Source organism: Moschus berezovskii, chromosome 4 (assembly GCF_049115385.1).
Source record: "Moschus berezovskii isolate FMDL1 chromosome 4, NW_MosBer_1.0, whole genome shotgun sequence".
NCBI lineage: Eukaryota > Metazoa > Chordata > Mammalia > Artiodactyla > Moschidae > Moschus > Moschus berezovskii.
The window spans coordinates 44,784,044-44,807,146 of record NC_142463.1 but is presented as its reverse complement, the minus strand read 5'-3'; the positions used below and the strand labels follow the sequence as shown (position 1 = coordinate 44,807,146).

General features: G+C 35.9%; 1 protein-coding gene across 2 annotated transcripts; it reads left to right on the top strand.

The window, feature by feature from the left end:
* The first annotated feature begins 228 nt into the window (after positions 1–228).
* Positions 229–22,316, top strand: DEPDC1 (DEP domain containing 1). Of its 2 annotated transcripts, XM_055402224.2 has the most exons (12): positions 229–380; positions 3,719–3,984; positions 6,461–6,617; positions 7,289–7,407; positions 7,832–7,962; positions 9,548–9,595; positions 12,198–12,338; positions 14,239–15,090; positions 15,528–15,700; positions 18,063–18,239; positions 19,729–19,914; positions 20,602–22,316. In XM_055402224.2, the coding sequence occupies exons 1-12, from the start codon at positions 333–335 to the stop codon at positions 20,740–20,742; spliced, it is 2,439 nt and encodes an 812-aa protein (XP_055258199.2). In that variant the 5' UTR covers positions 229–332; the 3' UTR covers positions 20,743–22,316. The 2 variants fall into 2 exon arrangements, with proteins under 2 accessions (XP_055258199.2, XP_055258200.2); XM_055402225.2 differs by lacking the exon at positions 14,239–15,090.
* The last annotated feature ends 787 nt before the right edge of the window (positions 22,317–23,103 follow it).

Sequence of the window (23,103 nt, the reverse complement as noted above, 5' to 3'; positions counted from 1 at the left end):
GACCGCAAGACGGACAAGCAACTTCAGAGAAGCCAGGTGAGGTCAGGAGCTTGGCTCACCCGCCTGAGGGAGATCAGCTTCTCTCAGTCAAGCCCGCCTGCGCCGCAGCCTGGAGCAAGTCCACAGCCCACGCCCCCTGCGGCTGGGCCCGCGGTGCGTCACGTGGCCAGACGGCTCAGCCAATCAGCGCAGCCCTCGGCGGTATTCAAATCAACGGCGGGGCCGACGGTTGTGGGGACCTGTGTCGCCGCCCGGGAATCGGGTCTGAGTGTCGCCTTCCGCTGCCATGCCGGGCACCGGGCGCTGAGGGACCGCTGGGCCCGGTGAGCGGAATGGAGAATCGGGATATGCCTCCCCGCCCTTATCGGGCCACCAAGCTGGTAAGACAGCGCGAACGAAGAGACTGGCCAGCGGGGTGATGGCCGGTTTTACGTGAGAAGGTTCATAGTTTTTCCTCGGGCGGAGGGCTGGGCCTCAGAGCCCAGGAGATCGCTGAAGAGGAGGATGAGGGGAGTTCTCGGGTATCGCGGACCTTTGCAGGACACGCTTGTCCCCCTCCTTTGAGAGTCCGCCCCCCTCCTATGCTCCAGGCTCCCTGGGTAGGCGCATCGGCCGAACTTCTTAAGCGACTGTTCTTGGTGTTTTCGGCGTCCCCTGGAATGACTTAGAATATTCTGAGTTTAAACGCTCCTCACGCCAGATTTTCTACCCCCAACAGGATTCTAGGGGAATTTAGAACGAGTTCCAGCGTTTTGTAGGATCGGATTGTGACAGCTTCATTTTGCCTGTCCTGTGGAATTGAATACATTATGTATCGACTGAATACCACTCAATAACAGCTATTTCTAACAGTTAAAATTCAGAATATTTTAAGTACCCATCAGGAGCCACTGTTGGTAGTCACAGGACTTGTACTCGCACACAGTGTCTTGTGTATTTGAATCATCAATCCACGAGGATACTGTGCCACTGATTATGTGACATTAGGAGGGTCACTTGTGTGAGCATCAGTTTCCCCACTGGTAAAATAGAGCTGAGAGTTGTCCAGAGTAGATATTATTGTAGGTGAAAGTGTGTTGTTATCTGTAGAATAGCAGACAACTTATTCTCTATATAAACTGCAGCTCAATATAAGTTTCTTGAATAATATATGAAATGTGGAGGTGTATAAAGAAAAGAATACAGTTATTGTGTATGATGTTGGGACCACATAGGTTAGAGAAGTGGTAGCATCAGTACTAACATAGTTGGACTTACAGATCAGATTTTTTCACCTCTAATGTAGGATTTTTTTCAATTAAAAAGTTATATGTTCTGCTCTATCTGTGTACCACATCTTATTTATTCTTTCATCTGTCATGGAACATTTAGGTTGTTTCCATGTCCTGGCTATTGAATATAGTGTGGTAATGAATATTGGAGTACATGTGTCATTTTGAATTATGGTTTTCTCAGGGCGTATGCCCAATGGTGAGGTTACTGGATCATATGGTAGCTTTATTTTTAGTTTTTGAAGGAACCTCCATACTGTTCTCCACTAGGCTGTATCAGTTTATATTCCCACCAACAGTGCAAGAGGTTCCCTTGTCTCCACACCTTCACCTGCATTTATTGTTTGTAGATTTTTTTGATGATGGTCATTCTGATGGTTTGAGGTGATACCTTATTGTAGTTTTGATTTGCATTTCTCTAATAATTAGTGAAGTTGAGCATATTTTCATGTGTTCATGGGCCATCTCTATGTATTCTTCTCCAGGGGATCTTCCCGACCCAGGGATTGAACCTGGGTCTCCTGCATTGCAGGCAAATTGTGTACCACCTGAGCCACAAGGGAAGCCCATTTTCACTGAGCATATTTTCATATGTTTATTGGCCGTCTGTATGTCTTCTTTGAAAAAATGTCTTTTTAGGCTTTCCACCCATTTTTTGACTTGGGTTGTTTGTTTTTGATATTGAGCTCTATGAGCTGTCTGTGAGAAAAACAAATATTGTTATATTAACCCATATATGTAGAATTTAGAAAAAATGATACAGATAAGCCTATTTCTGGAGCAGGAATAGAGACACAGACATAGAGAATAGAGGTGTGGACAAAAGGAGGGTGGGAAGAATTGGGAAATTAGGAATGACATATATATATTATACATATATGTGTGTGTATATATATGTATATATTATACAAACATATTATACACTTGGGCATGCTCAGTCATGTCTAACCCTTTACAACACCATGGACTTCAGCCTGTCAGGCTCTGTCCATGGGATTCTCCAGGCAAGAATACTGGAGAGGGTTGCCATTTCCTCCTCCAGGGGATCTTCCCGACCCAGGGATTGAACCTGCATCTCCTGCATTGGCGGGCAGATTCTTTTACCACTGAGCCACCTAGGAAGCCCAACTACCATGTGTAAAATAAATAGCTAATGGGAACCTGCTGTATAACCCAGGGAGCTCAGCTTGGTGCTGTGTTGACCTAGATGGGTGGTATAGGGAGCAGGTGGGAGGAAGGTCCAGGAGAGAGAAGATATATGCATACATATAGCTGATTCACTTCATTGTACAGCAGAAACTGACACAAGGTTGTAAAGCAATTGTACTCCAAAAAAAAAACGTTTATCACCACCACCTTCTATACCACCACTCTTAGACCTACCACAAACACAGAAGTTTGTTTGAAAAAGATTTCTGAAAGTGTGATTGTCTTTTTAAAATGTAAATATATCACAGTGTCATTAAACAAACAATAGACTTAAATTTTAATTTACTCCATCTGTTATGTTAATTATTGGAATCTTCACTAGTAAATATATAAACTTTTTTTAAATTAAAGGTATTTTACCAGTAAAACTACTGCCTGCCATAAGTTTTGTTTGGCCTACTTAGTTATGAGTGCAGGTTCTAAAGTTAATCCAATGCCTGGTTTTCAGGTGTGTGACCTCGGTCAAGTTATTAAATATCTCAGTGCTTTATATTCCATATCTGAAAATGGGATAATAATAATACCCATTCATTGAATCGTGAGAATTAAAGTGAAATAATTGTACTGCAAGGAGATCCAACCAGTCCATTCTAAAGGAGATCAATCCTGGGTGTTCATTGGAAGGACTGATACTAAAGCTGAAACTGCAATACTTTGGCCACCTCATGGGACGAGTTGACTCACTGGAAAAGACTCTGATGCTGGGAAAAGTTGAGGGCGGGAGGAGAAGGGGACGACCGAGAATGAGATGGCTGGATGGCATCACCGACTCTGTGGACATGAGTTTGAGTGAACTCCAGGAGTTGGTGATGGACAGGGAGGCCTGGCATGCTGTGATTCATGGGGTCGCGGAGAGTCGGACACGACTGAGCGACTAAACTGAACTGAATGAATGTAATGTGTAGTGTCTGACACAAATGCTACTATCATATCATTAATATTAGCTGAAGTTGTAGAAACAAGAATAAATGCTTTCTCTGTTAAGGGCTAAAGGCAGGTTCATTACAGTTCTCCATTATTCCTAGGTTTCCTAAGTAAGCCAGTCAGCCAATGAAGTACTTTTAGTCAAAAACCGTTACATAAAAATATTCTTGCAACACTGTAATTAATAATAAGAAATTAGTATGAGATGAAAAAATTTTAGCACAAATAAGACAAGTGATTTCTTCATGAATTTCAATGATTTAATAATATGTGAATGAGTGGATTTTAAAATTTTTTTTTCTTTCATTTTGCAGTGGAATGAAATTACCACATCTTTTCGAGTGGGAATGCCCCTAAGAAAACATAGGCAACACTTCAAAAAATATGGCAACTGTTTTACAGCAGGAGAAGCAGTGGACTGGCTTTATGACCTATTAAGAACTAATAGCAATTTTGGTCCTGAAGTTACAAGGCAACAGACTATTCAGCTATTGAGAAAATTTCTTAAGAATCATGTAATTGAAGATATCAAAGGCAAATGGGGGACAGAAAATCTTGATGACAACAGTCAGCTATTCAGGTATTAAACAAAGAAATAACTGCAAAACTGAATTACTTAACCATAACGTTTCATTCTGCTTCTATTATATTGTTACTAAAACAGCAGCCTCTTTAGGAGAAATAATATTTCCTTTAGAAAACTATTGCTCTTAGTTCAATTGAAACCACTTAGAAGTTAAAGTCCTTTAAGACTAATTCCTGCACAATTCAAACCTTATAATGATAGATAGTATATATAATAAAATAGAAAGTTGTGTGGAAAGGAGGAGATACTGTAACTTTTAACATCTTCTGAAAGCTCTATAACATGTGAAGGACAGAACATTATCAACATTTAGTGTCAGATTTAAGAATTACAAATTCTCACAGGTTCTTGCCTTCAATAGACATCTAATCTGTATAATCTAAGAATACATTGTGATGATATAAATAATAGCAAGTTTATATAATAACTAACAAAAGAAGTGTCCCACAATTTGAAAAAAATAAGCATTTATCATATACTTGCAGCCTTACTTTATGAGTTATGTGTTTTCCTTATTTAATCCCTAGAATAGCTAAACAGGGTAGATATTAACTCATTTTTATAGGTGAAAAGGTGGAGACCATGCATCAACAAATCTTATTCCTTCAGTCTGAAATATGCTCATGTACATATTTATCAGACTACTGAATACGTTTCTTCTCATGTCAGCTTATTGTAGCCCACCTTGAGGTCAGGAGACATTTCTGACTCCTCTGGGTCAACATAATTGAGTTTTCTATCATGCACCCAGAGTTCTTGATTATATATCCCTTAAATTAGATCTTTGGATTCTAATACACATGCTTTTTTACTCTACAAAATTAGTACTTTTCAAATGAAATGTAAAAATAGATTTTTGCCTATGTGTCAAAGATGATTTATGTCACACAAGTAAACTACAATAACAAATATATAAATACTTTGAATAAAACTCTATAAATCTTTCCTCTCTGCGCTACTCATCAGTCACCTTTTGAGTTTCTCTGCTGCACTCATCCTTTAGTTGTCCTCAAGGTCCCAGGCTTGTCTACACTTCACCTCTCTCCTTGGACAATCTCCTACTATGTCTCTGCTTTCATGCCATGTCTTAATGACTTTCAAGTCTCCAACCCAAATATCGCTCCTGAGCTTTAGGGCTCACTTTTTGCCTGTTAGGCACTTCACATATCATATAGCATATGAAAAATCACTACCATCTCCGAAGCTAACTTTTGACCTCTTATATCCGTATCTGAATGAATGGCAATCTTTCCTGTAGTGGCTTTCATTCTTTCCCTTCTCCTCTTTAAATATGATGTAATTATCAAACCATGTATATCATGCTGCCTCAGTACTCTCTGATCTGTCTGCTTGTCTTCATATTTTTTTCATTAGACTATTGTTCTCTCTTTATCTTTATATCTTTACAGTGATAATAAAACTATGAATTGGTTTAAGAAGTTTTGTTAAAATGTTAGCAGTTGCATTTGTTGATGGTCACCTATGTGGATGTTATTTTATAAAAACACCCTGTACTTGTATCTTTGAAATATTTTATATTAAATTGAAGGGAGGAAAAGCAGTATAATCAAAAGGAGCAACAGAGTTCTGAAAATTGAACAATCACAAAGGGCAGAAAATATGTACAAATTAGATAACTAAGTTGGGGGCAGGAGGAGAAGGGGACAACAGAGAATAAGATGGCTGGATGGCATCACCAACTTGATGGAGGTTAGTCTGAATGAACTCCGGGAGTTGGTGATGGACAGGGAGGCCTGGCGTGCTGTGATTCATGGGGTCTCAAAGAGTCAGACACGACTAAGCGACTGAACTGAACTGAAGTTTCTAGAACTGTTTCGTATGTAAGTCATACCTCTTCTAAAGAATTAGCCATAATAATAACCATGAATTATACAGGAATAAAGTTAAAATATACAGTTTACTCATGATATCAGGAAACTATTAAACAAATTTTAAGGCTTAATGAGAAAATTAATTTATGTAGAATATTCATTCCTTGATAAATTAAATCCAGTGATTTTTAGTTATTTTTAAGATTTTTGTTGTTGGTCAGTTGCTAAGTCACATCCAACTCTTTGAGACCCATGAACTGCAGCACACCAGTCTTCCCTGCCCTTCACTGTCTCCCAGATTTTGCTCAAGCTCATGTCCATTGAGTTAGTGATGCTATCCAACTATCCCATCCTCTGTCCCACTCCCCCCCACCACCCACCCTCAGTCTTTCCCAGCATCAGGGTCTTTTCCAATGAATCAGCTCTTCGCATCAGGTGGCCAAAGTATTGGAGCTTCAGCTGCAGCATTATTTCTTCCAGTGAATATTCAGGGTTGATTTTCTTTAGGATTGACTTTTTTTGTCTCCTTGCAGTCCAAGGGACTCTAAAGAGTCTTCTCCCGGAACCACAATTCAAAAGATAAATAGGCACTAAAAGTTCATTATCTCACATTATTTAATTGCATATTCTTAAACCAGATTTCCTACAAGTTCTCCACTTAAAACTCTTCCACGAAGGCATCCGGAATTGAGAAAAAACAGCATAGAGAATTTTTCCAAAGATAAAGATAGTATTTTTAAATTGCGAAACTTATCTCGAAGAACTCCTAAAACACATGGACTACATTTCTCTCAGGTAAAAGCATCCTTTTTACTAATCACTAGTTTAAATATAATTACTGTGCACTTAATAATATCAATAGAATAATTAAAAGTAAATGATTCTTTAAGATTTGAAGCCAATTCTTAGAATCACTTAGCTGTATTATATTCTAAATATATACATGTAAATTTGTTTGGAACTCAAATAAATAATAATAAAAATTATAGTGAGACATACTTGAAATACTATTTGTATAATTTAAGCACGTTGTATTTTAAATTAATTTGACAGTAGTGGGGGCAGATACAAAACCAAAAGCTCTATTACGGTACATGCTAAGTGCTAAATTGCTTCAGTCATAACCAACTCTTTGCAACCTCATGGACTATAGTCCACCAGGCTCCTCTGTCCATGAAATTCTCCAGGGAAGAATACTGGAGTGGGTTGCTATTTTCTTCTCCAGGAGATCTTCCCAATCCAGAGGTGAACCTGTGTCTCTTAAGTCTCCTGCATTGGCAGGCAGTTTGTTTACAACTAGTGCCACCTGGGAAGCCCCAAATATTGTATTATTTCTTCAAGTGACACCTTTACAGCTCCACAGTAGACTGATACTAATAGAATTACTAAATATTAGAAGTAGTATCAGTTCATTATTTCCAAAATTTAAGCATATTATATTAAACCAAAGTAATTCTTTTTTTCAGGAAAATTCAGAGAAAATGAACTGTGAAATAATTGACGAAGATCAAGAAAATTTAGCTGATAACAGAGAAATAAGCCAGAAAGATGTTGAAGAAGTTTGGAGATATGTTATTCTGATCTAGTAAGCTAAAACTAAGCTATAACCAAGTTCCTGGGGTGTTTAGGATGTTATTTTGTTATTTTCGTCAAGATGCTCAGTTGAAGAAGAACAGATTAATTCTCAATGCTTAGAATTTCACCTGTATATGTGTTTCTTAATAAATACTCTTGTATTTATTGTTCTGGTACAGTAGAAATAGAATGTTTTGACTATGATTTGCTTTTTCTTTGACTCAAGTTGTAGCTGTAGTTTGGGGTCTATGTTGGAATCCTTCAAAGGTTATAAAGATAAATATACTTTAAAGTAGATACTAAATATAAACCTTAAAGGTTTGATTTAAGAAAAATATTCTGAAAACTTTGTCTATTTTCTATTCATACTCTCATATTTCTATTCCACTTATTTTATGGAGAAAAAAAAAGCTTGTATTCTTTCTTCTATTTAGCCTGCAAACCATTCTAGGTGTATCCTCCCTAGAAGAAGTCATAAATCCCAAACAAGTAATTCCTCAGTATATAATGTACAACATGACCAATACAAGTAAACATGGAGTAGTTATACTGCAAGACAAATCAGGTTGGTATCAATAAAAGAAGTTGGAATCATTTTAAACTTGCTAAAATGGCTGCAGCTATAGTGAGGATAAAGAAAGACCAAAATATATAAAGTAGAATGCTTCCTCTGAGAGAACTTCAGGGAGACTACTGTTTTATCAGAGGTGCTTTGGTAATCATGGCGAAATAATTTTTAAATGAATATTATTCACACTGTTGTTTTAGCTCTTAAGGTGAATTCTTGCATGAATTTTTTTTAATGGCAGAGTAAGCATCCAAAGAGTATGCAAATATAATTGAAACTATTGTTTAATCACATTTTATTGAGGACCTACAACGTGCCGGGCATTGTGCTAAAGATTAGTGATGATTAAGAGAAAAATGGTCCATTCCTTTCTGGAACTTACATGAGAAGTTACATACAGACTTAAAGGGTTCAAGACACATGCAAAACCAAAGTAACACACAATAAAATAAGTCCAAACTTAAGAACAGTATTTAAAAGAATACCGGCTTTATATTGTATGTATTTTATATAATGTATTGATTTCAAACATAAAGAAAATCAGGGAAATCAAGCCAGTTGCATTGGAAAATTTACATTACAGGAAGTGTATTAATAAATTTACTCAAAATGTTGGCTCTTGTTTTTTTTCTAATAATCAGTTGCTGGCTGTAGAATTAACTGACATGCATTACTTTGAGTTTCTTTCTGTGGGCAAGAACTTTTGAGATTTTAACCATAAGACCAAAAAGTAAATGTTGAAAACTAGGAGCTATGTTGTATATGCATGCACCTTTGGATCAAGTCCCATCTTTCATTATCTGAAATAACTTGAGTGTATGCTGTCATCTAAGCTTTCTATTCTTTATGACTATTAACTTTTTAAGTGAAATGTATGTGTGGTTTTTGTGTTTGTGTCGAAAAACTGCAACACTTATACATCGTATTTCACTTAGTGGCAACTGAAAGATTTTAAGCAAGCCTTGCTTTGAAATCACCTTAATAGTATAATATTTTAATAAATATCTAATAAAATAATATTTTTATATTTTATAATCTTAAAATCTTAAAATATAGCTTGTTTCTGTCATAGGTCTCACTCAAATCGGTAATATTCAAGAAGCATAGCTAACTTTTAAACTTGTATTTTAAAATACTATATGGCCCTATATCTTATTAAATATGTAATCAATTTTTAATTCTGGTAGTACATATACATTGGAGAAGGCAATGGCAAGCCACTCCAGTACTCTTGCCTAGAAAATCCCATGGACAGATGAGCCTCGTAGGCTGCAGTCATGGGGTCGCTACGAGTCGGACACGACTGAGCGACTTCACTTTCACTTTTTACTTTAACGCATTGGAGAAGGAAATGGCAACCCATTCCAGTGTTCTTGCCCGAGAATCCCAGGGACGGGAGAGCCTGGTAGACTGCCGTCTATGGGGTCACACAGAGTTGGACATGACTGAAGTGACTTAGCAGCAGCAGCAGCAGTACATATACATATATATAAATATATGTATAATTATGTAGCAAGTGTGAAGTTTTAAATATACTGTTATAATAAATGTATAATTAAATGATATTAATTTTTTTGTGTAGATGATCTTCCTCACTGGGTACTATCTGCCATGAAGTGCCTAGCAAATTGTAAGTAAACAAATGGTATATGTATGATATAGGTGTGTATTATATTGATAGTACTTAATAAGAACCAAGGGATTATTTTAATTCATGAAAGTCATGAAAAAATTGAACTGTATCATTTCTGTTGATGTTTAAATGAAGACCTAGTAGAACTGATTACATTTCATTGTATGTGGATTGTGTTATAGAGCACCTAACTTTTTCTGTGCAGATAATGATTTTATAATCCAAGCTAATAATTTATGACTCAGTTTTCATAGATCATAAAATCATAGGCTAGAAGATCTCAAACGATTTTTAGGTATAATCTACGTCAGTTGTCTCATGAGTCCAGGGAGTTCAAATAGCAACTTATAAGTAAAGCAGCTTGTAAGTATAAAGTGTCAATCAGAAATGAAGTCTCATATAAAACCCACTTCATTCCCCATGCTATTGTACACAGCTTCAGCATTCAGATGTTTCATGATATGCTTCTTCTCCATAGGATATATTAATGGGACTTTTATGTTTATCAAGAAGAATGATCTTCACTAAATTAGATCATTTTTTAATGTTTTGTTCTTCATCTTTAATGTTTTGACCATACTGGTCAATGATGATTGATTTTTATAATGTAAGGCCCTGTTCAAGTATAAAACACAAATTGCTCTCAAAAGTCAATTTTAAAAATGTATGCAGAGGTGTGTGCTTCTTAATCATCAAAAGTAAAATTATATTTTAATAATTACATTACCAAAGTAATTTTCAAGGTCTTATAAAATTTGTATTTTATTAATGTTCAAAATAAGTATATATTCCCTTATTGTCCACTGGGTGTCAATATGACAAAATAACAGAAAGCAATAAAGTGCGACGAGTTGACTCACTGGAAAAGACTCTGATGCTGGGAAGGATTGGGGGCGGGAAGAGAAGGGGACGACAGAGAATGAGATGGCTGGATGGCATCACCGACTCGATGGACATGAGTTTGAGTGAACTCCAGGAGTTGGTGATGGACAGGGAGGCTTGGCATGCTGTGATTCATGGGGTCGCAAAGAGTCGGACACGACTGAGCGACTGAACTGAACTGAACTGAAATATTAGATACAGAAAAATTTTATTTATCAAACCAAGGTAAAGATCTTGAACAGAAACATAAGATTGTTGAAATTCTCTTTCTACCTTCCTCTACCTACCTGCCTTTCTCTCTTATACCTTGCCTCATAGTTAGCAACTCAGATAGCATACTTCCAGGGATTTCTCTGATACCTCATCTTCAGGGTTTTGTTTCTTTTGCTTCTCAGTCCATGTTATGCATAAATGATACCAAAGATATAACTTACTGGATTCCAATTTAACAATATTAAGACTTTCTTTAACATATTTGTTATTTATTCCCCCACAGTAATCCTGTGACATACAAGAATCCACTGATCAATATATTATTCACAATTTTTTTCTAGAAAAGAAAACTTAGACCTTTTTTCTAATACATGAGGAGCTGTGTATTCAAACCTAGATTCTGTAACTATAAATTTTATATGTTTAATTTCAATAAAGAATTTTCTATCTTAGAAAACTTTTAATGATTACCAAAATTTTGATTCTACATATTAAGAATATATCTCATATCCTCCTTATAAAAACTATCTGTTTTGTTCCACATAAAGCCCTCATTAGCCTTTAAAGTGTGTATATGTGTGTGTTACCTTGAAAGATAGTAGAGTAGCTCTCAAATCTTAGTGCATATCACAGTCACTACAGATACTCATCAAAAATTCAGATTCAGTTGATTTATGTCAGGATTTTTTTTTAAATCATGCCTCAGAAGATTCTTATAGCCCAGATCAGTATTTGAAAGCTACTAAATTAGTGAACCAATAGCAAAAAGTTCTAGATCAATAATTCCTAGCTGCATCGGAATTCTGATAGATTCTGTACTGTATAGAAGAGATTATGCTTTTAATAGGCATATCAATGTTTCTGATTATGTAGTCCATGGACCGCACTTTAAATGCTATTGAGTCTCAAGGTCCTATGATTTGCTCTTACAGAGCTCTGAGTTCTAATTTTAGCTTTGCCATCACAGGCTATTGCGTCTTGAGCAAGTGGCTCTGAGCTTCAGTTTCCTCATCTATAACATGAGATCAGAATTTCCCGAGGAAAATACCAAAAAGTAGGCGTAATTATTTCAATAATGTTAAGCTAATTGAACAGCAATGTAGTGACATTATTTAAGTTCATTCAGAGTATGCTTTATATCAGGCAAAATTTAATCATGAAAATATAAATTTGCAAAAGACAATTTGAAAGAATTATTTGCAATATCTAAATATTCTGTGCTGTATAAAATGAATTGTGATAAAATTCTATTAAACTTCCCCAGTGCTTTTAAAATATGTTTCATTTTTTCAGTCATATATTAATAATTGCAATGATTTCTAGTGAAAAGATAGTGAGAAGGCATGAGATATGCACAATCTTTTAAATTTTTGAATTATGACAGAATTTGTTGTTAAGCATAGATCCTTCATGAAATAAATAAGGCTTTAGGCTTTTTATAAGTATCTTTAAAAATTATATTTAAAAGAAATATATTTCACCATTTTTTTTGCCTTCCACTTAGGGCCAAGAAGTAATGACATGAATAATCCAACTTATATTGGATTTGAGCGAGATGTATTCAGAACAATTGCAGATTATTTTCTAGATCTCCCTGAACCTCTACTTACCTTTGAATATTATGAATTATTTGTGAATATTTTGGGTATGTATAGATTTTTCCTTATTATTTAGATTTATTTTACTGGTTTCCAAGTCCCCCATAATTTAAAAGATCTAAAAGTATAGATAAGTATGAAAGTGACAGCCTATAAATTATTTTAAAACTCAGAAATATTCTGGTTGCTGTTATGTTTTCCAGTCATTCAAATATACCATTCTAACACCAATCACATCTTGTAGTTCAGTTCATTTCTGACACTACCCGAAGTTAACCCAGACCCCAAAAGTTGAGGGCAAAGTTTTTCAACTTGGATACTAACTACCCAGGACTAGCTTAGACCCCACAGATTAAGGGCTCAGTTTATCAAGACTGTCCTCACTTCATACAGGAGCTGCAAATGGGGTCCTCAGGTTTAATAGCCCTTCTCCCTGGCCAATTACCAAACCAAGGGATTCCCACAACCCCCCTGAGGTTTAATAATTCATTGTAATGGTTTTCAGAACTCTGGAAAGTGCTTTACCTAATGATCACCAATTTATTATGAAGTATATGTTAGGAATAGCCAAGTGGAAGAGAGACAGGGCAAGAAATGGGGGTAGGGGCTGTGCAGAGCTTCTGTGTTCTATTCAGGAAGTTCACTCTCCCGTTTGTCCATGTATTTACCAATTGGTAAGTTTCCGTAGCTGTGTTGTTTCCATTTTAATTTGAGGTTTCACTACATAGACATGGTTGATTAAATCATTGGTCATTGTTAAGTTTGATCTCCACCACCAACAACAACCACCCTACCACCCCCTCCAGGGAGGTATGCATGTGTGCATGCTATGTCACTTCAGTCGTGTCTGACTCTTTGTGACACTATGGGCTTTAGCCTGCCCAGCTCCTCTGTCCATGGGATTCTCCAGGCAAGAATACTGGAGTGAGTTGCCATGCCCTTCTCCAGAGAATGTTCTTGACCCAGGGATTGAACCCATGTCTCTTTTAAGTCTCCTACATTGGCAGGTGGGTTCTTTACCACTTAGCACCACCTGGGAAACACCAGAATCAAGTGAAGTGAAAGTCGCTCAGTCATGTCCAACTCTTTGTGATCCCATGAACTATACAGTCCATGGAATTCTCCAATTAACCAATTCTCAATGGTTACTGGAGTGGGTAACCATTCCCTTCTCCAGGGAATCTTCCCAACCCAGGGATCAAACCCAGGTCTCCTTGAGGTAGGACTAAAATTCCAACCTTCTAAGCAAGACCAGCACTGGTGGTAGTTTAGTAGTTAAGTCGTGTCTGACTCTTACGACCCCATAGACTGTAGCCTGCCAGACTTCTCTCTCCGTGGGGTTCTCCAGGCAAGAATACTGGAGTGGGTTGCCATTTCCTTCTCCAGGGGATCTTCCAAACCCAGGAATCAAACCCTGGTCTCCTACATTGGAGGTAGATTCTTACTCAACTTTACTCAGGCCAGCCCTAAGTCAACTCATTAGCATAAACTGAAGCGTGCTCAAATAGGCTCATTGTGAAGAATAAAAGGCTCCAATCACTCTGGAAATTCCTTGGGTTTTAGGAGCTATGTACCAGGTATCTGAGAGAAAAATCATATATATGTTTTCTTAAACTACAGTTGTCTTATAATTAAGAGCTTTCTAATACTTGTAGACTGAAAGTAGATACTTTTTAATGTATTTGACTCAATCCATTTAATTAGATTGTTGAAATAAAGTTTTAAAATTATTTTCATCACAAGTTGGAAACCTCTAGTCTTGCACTTTGTAACTGAATGTCGCATGTGTCCTATTTAAGTGGCTTCTGAATTAAGCAGCTGCTATTTGTACTATACTAACAATATGTACTATAGTGATGCTTTATTTTTTTAATATTACTATTGTTTTTGTTTTATTTTTTCACTATCATACAGTCGCATCTTAATTTTTGTTTCATTTCCTGGTAGTTGTTTGTGGCTACGTCACAGTTTCAGATAGACCCAGTGGGATACATAAAATCCAAGATGATGCACAGTCTTCAAAAATTCTTCATTTAAACAATCTGAATTCCTTCAAATCAACTGAGTGTCTTCTTCTCAGTCTTCTTCATAAAGACAAAACAAAAGAAGAATCAGATACTACTGAGAGACTGCAGATAAATGATCAAGGATTTCAAGAAAAATATGCTAAGAAAATGCAGCTAGTTAATTTAACAAACAGAAGAGCCAGTGCTAATGACATAATGGGAGGAAGTTGTCATAATTTAGTAGGCTTAAGTAGAATGCATGTTCTATCCTCTAACATCAAACCAAGGTGCTATTCATTAGAAGGAATTATAGATTTACCAGGGAGTTCAAGTAAAGAGGTCTCCAATGTCTTCCATCAATCTGTTCTGAACATAGAAGGACAAAATAATAAGCAGTCTTTAGAGTCTGAGACCAAACAGGAATCCCTGATGAATCTTCATTCAGAGGAAATTATTCAAAAGCCATTCTTTGTTGGTTATAAGAGAACCTCTACTTTGACCATTCAAGACCAAGAGGAGTTATATAATGGAAAGTGCAAACCAAAACAGCTTTGTAGATCTCAGAGTTTACTTTTAAGAAGTAGTACAAGAAGGAATAGTTATATTAATATGCCAGTGGCTGAAATTATCATGAAACCAAATCTTGGACAAGGCAGCACAAGTGTGCAAACAGCTATGGAAGGTGAACTCGGAGAGTCTAGTACCACAATCAATAAAAGACTCTGCAAAAGCACAATAGAACTTTCAGGAAACACTTTACCTCCAGCTTCTTCTATGTTGACTGGCACACAAAGTAAGGTTGATGCTTTCAATGCATGTAATATTAATTTTTAGTGTTTACTAACCCTGTTTTGCTTACCTGGCTTTTCTTCTCTGAAATTGCTTAATTTTTTTCTCCAAAAGAAAATTTCTTGTTGTGTAGACTTGTCATGGCATAACCAAGATTTATTCTACTTACCTAAAGCACTCTTTTTCTTTGCCTTAAATTTCATTTATTCTGAGTCACTTTATAATTGGTGAAAGATTTTCAGTCCTTCATAATCCAATGGGTTATGAAGAAAATAACGAGTATCTTACCATGTTTTTGAAGAATGTGTAAATTTCGTGGAATAGTTAAACAAAATATAAAAATATTATTTTGCCTTCCTTATATAACTATATGCTGGTGGTATTAAAACAACTAGTGTCACTGATGATTTTTTTTTCTGGGGGGTCACTTTGCTTTCCTAGGTTTGCTGCAACCTCATTTAGAGAGGGTTGCCATCGATGCACTGCAGTTATGTTGTTTGTTACTCCCCCCACCAAACCGTAGAAAGCTTCAACTTTTAATGCGCATGATTTCTCGAATGAGTCAAAATGTTGATATGCCCCAACTTCATGATGCAATGGGTACAAGATCACTGGTAAGTTGATTTCTTAAGGAAAGAATAAGTCTGAATCATAAACCACCACCACCACCACCACCATTCCCCCACCCCCGTCAGAAAACAAAAAGAAAGAAAACAAAACTAAGAATACTATTCAAGTGATGTCATGGTCTTGAAATCCTAGATTCTTGAGTTTAAAAGACTTGAAAGTCTAACCTTCCCTAATGTGCAGCAGAATGCACATTAATCCTTTGTGCCCAGTCTTTTATACTTTCACATCTTGTTCTTTGTATTGTCTAAGGACTTTGCCTCTTCATTCATTCTATATTAGAATGAGTCAGACTGTCAGACCATATTATATTGCCTAGTGCCAATTCTGTTTGGTGGGGAAAGAAGAGGAGATATAGGCACTACTGAAAGCTGAAGGGCACTGTAACCCTTGAAATAGAGAATTAATGGGAAATTCATGTGTAGTAAGTTGGAGTGTTTCAGATACTCTGGGAGTGGAAAAGTTGTATTTGATGTATTATGTGAATTAGGATGGCTTGTCACTGTAGGCAGGCAGTTGGGAGAACTTTTGTGAAATAGTCCTGGGTTCCATATGAAGATGAGGGATGAGGTATTCATATGCAGATCCCCATTGGAAATGAACTCTTGAAATTGTACCTCTGTCTCTCTGTTTCTCTCTTTATCTCTGTCTATCTGTAAAGAACTGCCACTTCCTCAGAGCACAGCTTCAATTTACAGGATGTTCTTGTAGCAAGGAATCAGGAGCTAAGTTCCATTCTTCCACTCAGTAAGGACAGTTTTTTTATAATAACAGACCTAATATTAAGAGAAAGAATTACTCTCAAGTGATTGTGGCACCACTAAAAAGCATAGGGAAGTTTGTAGGGGAAGATATTTAGAGATATGAGTAGAAAGAAGATAATTTTGATTTTACACTTTTTCAGTTAGGTTATAGGACATCCAAGTGAAATTTATCCTGCAGAGTGGTGGAAACATGAGCCTGGTGAAAAAAGATCAGGGCCAAAGGTACATGTTTTGAAAAGTAGTAGTTGAAGGTGTGGGAGTAAATGAGCTCTACAAAGCTGAGGAAAAAAAGAATAAAAATCTGAGGACTGAACCTTAGAAGAAGATAGGAAAAACCTACCAGACATGTAGAAATAATACCAAAAATAGTTCAATAAATATGCTCAGCATCTATTATGTGCACAATACCTAAAATACAATTCTGTATTCAAATTATTTTAGAATGAAGTGTGTGTTTATGTGTGCCTTATTAAATTAATCCCACAAAAACACAATAGAATATATAATATATAAACACACGTGATACAAGGTTGGCACCATATATCTTTTGAAACTGGAAAATAGTGTGTGCAAGGGTGCATGCATGTATGTGTCTTATATTTGGTGGCTTGTATGGATATAAATGAGAGTAAATTAGTTTTGAAACCCAAAATTTATCCCAGGATTTGAAGATCATCATGATGGAACTAAAAAATACATACATTGTCTTTAAAGACTGATGGAATAGCATTAAAAACTGTTTTCCAATTTCAAAAGATGTATGGTGCCAACCTTGCAACCACGTGTGTGTATATATTATATATTCTCCTATTCGTGTTTTTGTGGGATTAATTTAGTAAGTCACTCTTCTCTAATGGTCTTTGTGCTATGCTGTGCTGTGCTTAGTCATGTCTGACTCTTTACAACCCTGGGGACTGTAACTTGCCATGCTCCTCTGTCCAGGGTGATTCTCCAGGCAAGAATACTGGAGTGGGTTGCCATGCCCTCGTCCAAGGGATCTTCCGAACCTAGGTGTCCCACATTGCAGAAAGATTCTTTACCATCTGAGCCACCAGGCAAGCCCAAGAATACTAGAGTCGGTAGCCTATCCTTCCTGCCTTCTCCAGGGGAACTTCCCAACTCAGGGGCACTATATTTATATGGTATTAATGGAATCTATTTACTAATAAAATTGTGACAAAATTAAAGAAAAAGCTAAGTCTTCTATAATCATTTGGAATTTATATTAAGGAAATACTTCCGTTCCGTCGCTCAGTCCTGTCCGACTCTTTGCGACCCCGTGGACTGTAGCCTACCAGGCTTCTCCGTCCATGGGATTCTCCAGGCAAGAACACTGGAGTGGGTTACCGTTTCCTTCTCCAGAGGATCTTCCCGACCCAGGGATCGAACCCGGGTCTCCTGCATTGGAGGCAGACGCTTTAACCTCTGAGTCTTCTTCCTAATGTTATGTTATTGTCCTCATTTTTTAAGCTGAAGTTGGCTTATCACTTTATCTCAATCTGTTAGCATAATGCTACCTAGAATTTACTGATACTCTATATAAAACCTTAAGCTTTTAAATTCATGTCTTTTATTATGTTTCTAGATGATACACACTTTTTCTAGGAGTGTGTTACGCTGTGCTGAAGAAGTAGATCTTGATGAGCTTCTTGCTGCAAGATTAGTATCTTTCTTGATGGATCATCAACAGGAAATTCTTCAAGTGCCTTCTTATCTACAGGCTGCAGTAGAGAAACATCTTGACTACTTAAGAAAGGGCCGTGTATGTATTGTGAGTCTTAAAATTCTTTGCATTAGTCTATTGCAAGTGCCAAACTCATCTCTAACTAGCCTTATCAAATAAGGAGACTATTTCATCTCATGTAAATAACCTCCAAAAGTCAGAAATATAGACAGAATATGGAGATTCAAATAGCCAGAGGAATCTTTTCCATCTCTTCATCCCTTATTTCCATTTCAGTCCTATAGTTGAAAACTGGATCCTTCACATGATGGGATATGGTTGATTAAAAGTGAAAGTCACTCGGTTGTGTCTGTTTGTGACCCCATGGACTATACAGTCCATGTTATTCTCCAGGCCAGAATACTAGAGCGGGCAGCCTTTCCCTTCTCCTGGGGATCTTCCCAAACCAGGGATCAAACCCAGGTCTCCCACACTGCAGGCAGATTCTTTACCAGCTGAGCCACAAGAGAAGCCCAAGAATACTGGAGTAGGTAACCTATCCCTTCTCCAGGGGATCTTACTGACCCAGAAATTGAACTGGGGTCTCCTGCATTGCAGGCAGATTCTTTACCAAGTGAGCTATGAGGGAAGCCCTGCTGCTGCTGCTGAGTCGCTTCAGTCATGTCCGACTCTGTGCGACCCCATAGACGGCAGCCCACCAGGCTTCCCCATCCCTGGGATTCTCCAGGCAAGAACACTGGAGTGGGTTGCCATTTCCTTCTCCAGAGGGACGCCCTATGGTCCATTAAAACTTTTTGCATTCCATGGGGGAAAATAGCCATTCCTTCACCTTTGATTTGAAAAGTTATGGTATGGACTCATATTGGCCCAATCTAGGTTAAATGAACATTTTTTAAGTGGTTGAGGGTGATTGAGTTATTCAAAAAAAAGTAAGGATAGTTGGGGGTAGAATGGGAAGGAGAAAAGGAATCTAAGCAGCCAAAAACAACACATCTGTTCTATTCAGTCTTTGACTGCCCAGCATATATACTCATGTTTCTTCCTATGCATACCATTCTAATGTTGCCATGACTTACTATAATTATAACTATCCCCTACAATTTCTTTCTCTTGTCTACAGATGTTAGAGGCCCTGCCCATATTCTTATACCTCAAAAATTGTAGATAAACACTTTCACTATTTCAAAACATTAGTGTTTTAAGATGAATTAAAATATCATGTTGATTGTTACTGTTTCATAGTTAAAAGGATAAAACCCATGGTTAATGGTACTACTGATGATTTTACATTATTAATATCTTGTGTACATCCCCATTTTATGGACGAGACAAATTAAGACAAGTTTAAATAACTTGCTGATGGTTATAAAGCTGTAATAGGTTGTAGGACTGGGAGTGAGATCCTATTGACTTATTGCTTCTCTGTTGCATAATAATATAGTTTTCTTAAAGTGTTGAATGTTTGGTGGCAAAATAATATGAACAGAATTCCATCAAAAGAATCATTTACTGAATAGGAACATGACCTGAATTAATAGATTTGACTGTATCATTTTGTTCTTTACAGATTAAAAATCCTGGAGATGGAGTGATTGCCCCTTTGCCAACGTATTCATACTGTAAGCAGATCAGTGCTCAGGAGTTTGATGAACAGAAAGTTTCTACCTCTCAAGCCGCAATTGCAGAACTTTTAGAGAATATTATTAAAAATAAGAGTTTGCCTCTAAAGGAAAAAAGGAGAAAACTAAAACAGGTAAGAGATTGAATAATTTCCTAATCATAAATATTTTCTAATATGCTATTGCTATTTGTTATTTAAAAGCACTTAGAATCTAATTTCTTATTTTAATATTTTGAATTGTAAATATCATATATATATAACCTATATATTTCTACCTGCTTAGTTTTACTCTGTCCTGAAATTAATAATGACAATAATAACATATACTCTCCTTTGTGTCAAGTATTTTATATTTATAGCATGGATTACCTTAGGAAAATAATTATAAACTTTATAATATATAAATTTTAGTGACTCATCATTGCCATTTAGAATTTTTAGCTCTATATCAAAGCACTGTAGCCACATGATTCTAGCATGTCCAATTCCAGACCTGAGACACTCAAAAGAAATATGAAGTATACCAACTAGATCCCAGTGACCTTCATGGAGTTACCAATGAGAAGAAAGAACATCTGGAATTTAGTAGAATTAATACCAGAAGAGAATCCTAGAGAATTAATGCTAACTGGGCTCCAAGAAATATTACAGGATACCTTTCATATGTGAGAAAGTGGAGAGAGAAGCAAGGATAAAGTAAAAGGATACTTATCAAATACATGTTTGAGAAAAGCACTGAATCCTTATAAAATCTTGGCCAGTGGCTTCAGCTTGGATAATAATATTAAATATCCTCTAATTCTTCACCCCATTTTTAAGTTTCAGAAGGAATATCCCTTAATATATCAGAAAAGATTTCCAACCTCTGAAAGTGAAGCAGCACTTTTCGGTGACAAACCTACAATCAAGCAACCAATGCTATTTTTAAGAAAACCAAAGTTTCGTAGTTTAAGATACTAATTGAATTGAAAATTATGTAATACTTCTAGAACTTTGGTAAGTGAAGCCATATGTAAGAATTCAGGTACTAAAAAGGAAATCTATTTATTAATAAGGTTTTTTTTTTTCAATAAAACATTATATAAGGAGGTGCCAAATAGTTTCTGTCATTGTGAAGCTGCTAAGAAACTAGTAGATCTTAACTGAGAACAAATAACAGTAGGTGATACCAGGTATTTTAACCAGAAATGATCTTTTGTTTTTTATACAGCTATCTGGAAAAGTTATCATGATGTGTGCTAAAACTGTATTTACTTGAATTTTGAAAACTGACATTTGCTTATCCAGATTAAGCTGTAATTGTGTTTAAAAAAAAAAAACTTATCTGCACATGCTTATGGATGTTACTTAAAGAACTAGTTGTTTTAGTTGTTTATAATTACTTTTGTTTCTAAGTGTAAGAATGTGAAGAATATTTGGAAACTTAATTTTCATCTTCTAAACATTGCACTCATATATTCTTTTTCTACTTTTGATCTATTTATATATCTATGTGTTTTTTAAATATGTATATATAAGACTTTGGTTTGCCTTTAATGTTTACCCCAACTGCTTCAGTCATTCATTTTTTTCCAGTAAATATCTTTTGCATTCTAATTGTCATGAATGTACAAGAAGGTAGAGATATGAAAGAAGTAGAAGGCAATCATATGTTCATTTAAAAGATATTTATTTAGCAACTGCTGTTTGCCTTTCATTCTTCAAGATGTGGGGAGAAAATGATGAATAAAACAGAAAACCTCTTCCCCTAAAATGTTTTCTGATCAAGGAAAATATACCTATTATGTACTTAAAATAACAGTACACCGCCTGAAATCAAGTCATGAGGATTCATTCCTACTGAAGACTAGCCTTTTTAATGATGAAACAGTTCTCTAAGCTAGTGTTTTTTAAATTGGTGCATATTAGAAGCACCAGGAGAGTTTTAAAATAAAAAATGCTCAGGCCCTACCTTATATTGATTAAATCAAAATTGTAACGGATAGCATATAGGCCTCAGTATTTTTTAAACTCTCCAGGTGAATCCAATAGTCAGCCAACTCTGAGAATCAGTGCCCTAAATACTTTGTATAAATAAAATGTCAAACTGGTATCACATTGGCTTTATTATTTCATGGAAGAAAATCCCAAGTGTAAGTTCCTGTCATCTTAATAGAAGGTTCTCCAAGTTTCTGCTTGACTAACAGTGCAAACTTGAAGCAATTTTTCTTCCAAATTTTTCTGAAGATTATTTAATATCTATTTGGTAAGTGTAAAGCTATACATACTGACTGGGATGTAATAGACACTTATTGTTCAATGACTGTTTTGATTTCTCAGTGTAATGTCACACAGTAAAATGACAATGTTCCATTTGAGATTAATATTTTTATTAAAAATAGGAACATAAAATATCTTTTGCCCAGAAAATAACATATCTTTTGTTGAAAATGTTGAACCAAATTAGAATTCTTCCCAAGGTATTTGTAGACTCAAAAATTTGTTTAAAGGTGTGTACTAGTGTGAATTATGATGTATATTGAAATAAAAACTATTGTGGGTTTTGTAACAATTTAATTTTATATTTATTGATATTAAGTATATAAATACTATAAAGACATAGTAAACTTTCATCTCCGTTAGTGTGCATTCAATTGAGGTTAAAGAGTACATGATGTAACACTTTAATAATGTGAACTCTGAAGTCAGATTTGAATCCTACTGTGCTATTTACTATGTAACTGCAGACAAGTTTTTAACTTCTCTAAGTCCCAGTTTTCTCTTATCTGTATGATAAAGATTATAATAGTACATGTCTGTTAGGATGTTGTGAGCATTAAATAAAATAATGCATGAGAGAAGTGTTTAGAACAGTATCTAGCATAGAATAGGCACTCTATAAATATTAGAAATTAATACTAGAAACACCTAGAATTATAGCATTAGAAGAGATTGTAGGAAAAAATATAGTCCTCTCAATTGCTTTGAGCAGAAGGGAAGGAACCAAAACAAAATTGTGAACAGTTTCTTGTTAAACTTATTTGTAGTGTGTGTCTTATTAAACTATTTTTAGTTACAAAAGAAAGCTTCTGATTGTACATACTGGTTGAAAATATTTGGTCTAGCATAAAGAGAAAAATTAATGAGAAAAGAAAGCATTAATGTCTTCAGAAGCAATCACTGAATATGTGAAAGCATACAGGCATACAGGATACATAACACAAGTAGAATGCTTAGCCTTTGACTGGAGTGTGGACAGATACCATTGTATCAGGAAAAAAAAGTCTTTAATTTCAAATATTGATGGGTTGGTTTGATGTTAAATGCTTATAGAAAGTTTCT

Coding starts and splice junctions, on each gene's coding strand:
- DEPDC1 (XM_055402224.2), top strand. CDS start 333: ATGGAGAATCGGGATATGCCTCCCCGCCCTTATCGGGCCACCAAGCTG. Junction 381..3,718: donor CTTATCGGGCCACCAAGCTG/GTAAGACAGCGC, acceptor TTCATTTTGCAG/TGGAATGAAATTACCACATC. Junction 15,091..15,527: donor TATGTTGACTGGCACACAAA/GTAAGGTTGATG, acceptor TTGCTTTCCTAG/GTTTGCTGCAACCTCATTTA.